We start from the raw sequence: 5,000 nt of genomic DNA on the forward strand, positions 1-5,000 counted from the left end.
TATCAACTATGAAACGATGAAAGGCAAACATCTGAATTTGAACTCAGAACGTAAAGACAAACAAAATGCTGCTAAGCATTTTGACCTGTGTGTTAAAAATTCTGCCAACTTGCCGCCGCGTCAATGTCCTAATATTGAAAAAAAAAAAAGAAAAAAGAAAATGATTTAAAAACGAAAATTTTAAGTTTTATCACTTCAAATATTTTTCTAAGTTGCCGGGACATACTTCTCCACCGTGTATCCTAAAACTTTGACAGTAAGAGTTACCTCCCATATAAAAAAGAATAGTCCCCTTAAAGTCCCAAGCTTCCTTCTTACAAGTCTTATCATAACGTTGTAATGATACAAAGCTCGGCTTGTAGTAAAGAGAAGTCAGAGAATAAAGATTACTAACCTGGTGTTTGTGGAGATGATCCAAAAACAACATGCTAGCAACTATGAGTATCTTTAACTGTCTTGTCAGAAATCAAAATATAAGCTCAACAAATAAAGTTCAGTATCTATATTTAATAGATCATTCACTCGGAGTATCATATAATCAGTAGCACAAGGCCAGCAATTTCCTTTCGTAAATGAATACCTTTATTTATACAGGTCCAGCAACCATCAACTGCAATTTTCAGATCACATCAAATGAAAGTGATTTATAATCCACAAGCATTTGTCATTATGATAAATCAGAGACAAATCAGCATGGATATGTAGCATACCTTCAAAAGCTATTAACTGCAATCAAACTTGGCCTCAGCTGAGTATCAAGAGCTGGATCAGGCACAGTTAACATACTAAGTATATATACTCAGATATATGAATCACAGCAGTGTTAACCGCTGTAAAGGCTCAAGTCCAGTTCATACTTTTTGTGCCAACTTAAATATTTAGTAGAGATAAATAATTTTCCACTGGCCAGACAAGTTTCTAGATTTTGTAATATTTACGAGATATGCATGAAATATCTTTAGACATGATAAATTTACAAATCTTAGATATCACATAGGAAGACAAGGTCTGTTCTCTACTACGCCCGAACTTGATTATATTTATAACAGCGAGAGAAGATGGCTTCTTTGTATATAATGGCGATCGAGGTGTTAGTTTCACTACACTAGCCTCGCACCAGTCGGTTTGTTGAAGGCAAACAGACGAAAATAAAAAAAATGTAGTGAAAAAAACTGAAAGAACGGTTGGTCTATTACTGGCATTTAGTCACCATTTTAGAAAAGCTATGTGAACTTTTCATGTTGGGCTGCGTGTTTGAATCACGTTGGAGGGTACCAGTTTGTAAGGACGACCGTGCGAACCCAAAAGGAGAAATGGTGACGAATGGAAAAACAGGGCTCTTTTTATTAAACACGTCACACGGTCGAACACAAAAATATATCAAATGATATATATGTATGTTATACTTCGATAACATAGTGAATTCATAAATGGCCAGTAAGGAAGACGATAGAACACAACCAATAAAGATGACTAACTGTAATATTTATTGTAACATTAGAATGTATGTCTGTGTGTGAGTGTAAATGTGACATAATGAAACATAATAAAAGACAGGCCGTCGTGTAAAGATAAGAGTGTGTAAGTGATACATGCATGTGTATGCGTGAGATACAGCAGATAGAAAAAGAGTCAGTAACACATATAAGAATTTGCCAGTTCTTTGAGTACACAATAGTAACAGTCTGTATGTAAGAAGTTGAGGTGTGTGTGGCAGAGCGATCACTCGTTGTGATGTTAGGGCTTCCATGCCGAGCCGGGTTCTGGAATACAGATGTTTGTCGCAGGCTAGGTTCTTGTCTGTTGTCTATCGTGGCGAAGGTGAATCGCACAAACAGAATCGAAGAGAGATGTGCCGCGGTTGTTTGGTTAGCTGGTGTACGTAGAAATCATGTTGATGATGTTGGCAATGCTGGTGGCAAATCTTGTAGTTCGTAGTTGAAGTGGTGTTCACGATGGTGGTAGTCGTAGTGTCGTGTTGACTGGCGGTAGTTGTAGTTGTACGAAGCTGTGATTGTTGTCGCTGGAACTGCTGCTGCTGTGTGGTACACGGAACAGGCCTCTAAGAGATCTGAACCGAGACGAATTAGCTGGGTATCTAGTAGGCTATTTAAAGCAAAATAGGGGCTCCAGAGAGCATCTGAAAAACACTCCATCACGTGACCTTATTAGGGGCCACGGTTGGTCAGTTTGCGTTCTGGCGGGAACGGTACGAGGCAGTTGCCGCTTCAAATAATAATCAGTCAGGTGATGACAAGGAAAGAGAAGTTTTCTACTACGCCCGCGCTTGTTTATATTTATAACAGCGGGGAAGATGGCTTCTTTGTATATAATGGCGATAGGTAGTTTCACTACACATAACCTCAAAACATTTATCCTAGAAATATGATATGAAGATAAAGTTGTAAAAATAGGAAGATAATTGAAATCAACTTCAGGCATTAAAAAGACAAAAAGCAGACTAGAGATCAACTCAATACAAGTCAGTTTTCATCTGTGGTGACTGCTATAACAATTGCTCCCATCAAACAGGCCAACATAATTATTTTTGATATGTCAGCACAATGGTGAAAGGAAAGGAAAAGGAAAGAATTTTCTATTATCCATTAAGATTTGACAAAGAATGACAATGACCAGATATGCAAGAAATATCCACCACAATAAAATGCCATTGTTTCAGAATTTTATTTAACCCTTTTGTTACCATATTTCTGTTGAAAGTATAATCTTTATTTCAATTAATTTTAGGAATAATGGAGAATATTTCCAATAACTCTGTTATTATTAAGCTGACCTTTGGAACATAAATTAGAATGAAATTTTTAAAAGAAAATTTTAATTAGATATCATGAAATTTGTATTATAGATGCAAAGGGCAGTCTTAAATAGATTGGAATCAAAATGGTTAAGTTCTGGTTAACAAAACTGCAAAGTAAACTGAAGCATGCAGAATTATAGTTTCCTACACCAAAATGAAATGAAACACCTTCTGAGGAATATGAACTACCAACCTATGGACAAGTAGTGCAATACATTATCCATTCAGTCAACTTCCTTCTCATGGCAATGATTGGATATACTACCACCTACTTTGTTCAACCTCTATCATCAACTCAATTGTATCAACTCAGTTAGTACATATTTTCTGGCTTACAAGTTGACATAATATATGTTGTGTAAACATTCAAACATTGTCATTATCTTCCCAAATCCTGTTCCTGCATTTCACACGAAATTTTTCTCCAGTCAACTTGGTGTATAAGTCCGACCTACTTTTTTTGGCTGTAAATTTTGGTCTGAAAAATTTGACTTGTATGCTATAAAATATGGTACATATATATACTCTCTCTCTCTCTCTCTCTCACACACACACACAATATAAACAAACATCTCTTACCCCTGCAGCAAAACCTAAACTGCCATCAAGAATTTTTCGCTGAAAAAGATATAAAAAAAAATTTTTAAACAATAAATATAGCAATTAATAATTATCAAACGATCAAAGAAAAAAGAAGAAAAACAATCAAAAGCAATCATTAAACTTTTAAAAATGTAAGAAGACATGACACAAGTTCAAGAATATTGATTTTTATTTATTTTTTTATTTACTGATGCCACATGGTCTCAGATTTATAGAATGGATAGTTGGGTGTGATGTAATGGTCTCCATTTATATTAGAGATATGAGAGAAGTGAATTAGTTTCTATTTGGAACTGGGATATGGCTGCAGACTAGACAGGTGAGGTAGGGTAAGATCTCATTTCTTCTGATGAAGCAAAGAAACCTCAGCATTATTGCGAAGTAGGGAGCAAAACATGTAACATATGCAGGGCTGGACTTACGTATGGGCCAATATGGATTTCCAGGTTTGGAGAGGACTCCTTTAACTCAGAGAAACCAAAAACTTGGAGTTAAATATTTTAAAAATATATATTTACAGTAAGCTAATAAATACTTTGTAATCTTATTTTACTCGTCTATTGACTTAGGAACCCGACCAGGTCTAAATCAAGCCCTGCATATATGCCTTTCTCTGGGACGTTAGTAAATAGCAAATGGCATCAGCTGGAATTTGCACACTGATCATGGATTTTCATTCATAAAAAGATTACCTATTATGGCTTTTTTTTGTTCCTCTCCTCAGAGATTTTAGGTGTAGAGGATACACTGTCTTACATAGATACACAACAAAGCACTGGTACATGTTCTTACATTAACAAACATATTTACACACATATACAAACATTTGAACATTTCAAGAAATTTTTATGAAGGAGTGTGTTTGCTTAATTGACACACAAGCTGTCAACATTTTGACAGCTGACTGAAAGACCTCTTATAGCAAAGTACCAATCTCCCAGTAATTTAATAATAATAACAATAATAATAATCCTTTCTACTATAGGTACAAGGCCTGAAATTTGTGGAGAGGAAGAAAGTCAGTCACACTGACCTCAGTATTTAACTGATACTTAATTTATCAACCCCCAAAACAATGAAAGGCAAAGTCGACCTCGGTGGAATTTGAACCCAGAACATAAAGATGAGTGAAGTACTGCTAAGCATTTTGCCCAGCATGCTAACGATTCTGCCAGCTTGCTGCCTTATACAATAACAATGCTTTCTACTATAGGCACAAGGCCTGAAATTTGTGAGGAGGGAGCAAGTTGATTACATCAACCCCCAGTACTTGACTGGTACTTGATTTATCAACCCTGAAAGGGTGAAAAGTAAAGATGACCCCGACGAAATTTGAATTCAGAATGTAAAGATGGACGAAATACCATTAAGCATTTTACCAGGCGTGCTAATGATTCTGCCAACTCGCTGCCTTATACAATAATAATAATAATAATAATAATAATAATAATAATCTTTTCTAGTATTAACAGAAGGCTTGAAATTTGTGGGGAGGTGAGTTAGTAGATTTCATTAATCCCAGGGCTCAACTAGAACTTTTTGTAATGACCCCTAAAGAAGGAAAGGCAAAGTCAGCCTG

At 35.7% G+C, this 5,000-nt stretch overlaps 1 protein-coding gene across 10 annotated transcripts in view; it reads right to left on the bottom strand.

The window, feature by feature from the left end:
• The window catches only part of LOC106869733 (zinc transporter ZIP11), a 172,182-nt gene that overhangs the window by 145,495 nt on the left and 21,687 nt on the right, over positions 1 to 5,000 (bottom strand). For all 10 annotated transcript variants that reach the window (XM_052976865.1, XM_052976863.1, XM_052976864.1 and 7 more), the window contains exon 2: positions 3,398 to 3,436. In XM_052976865.1, coding sequence (XP_052832825.1) covers positions 3,398 to 3,436 — 39 coding nt within the window. The remainder of the gene's footprint in view (positions 1 to 3,397; positions 3,437 to 5,000) is intronic.

This window comes from Octopus bimaculoides, chromosome 2, assembly GCF_001194135.2.
Source record: "Octopus bimaculoides isolate UCB-OBI-ISO-001 chromosome 2, ASM119413v2, whole genome shotgun sequence".
Lineage (NCBI taxonomy): Eukaryota > Metazoa > Mollusca > Cephalopoda > Octopoda > Octopodidae > Octopus > Octopus bimaculoides.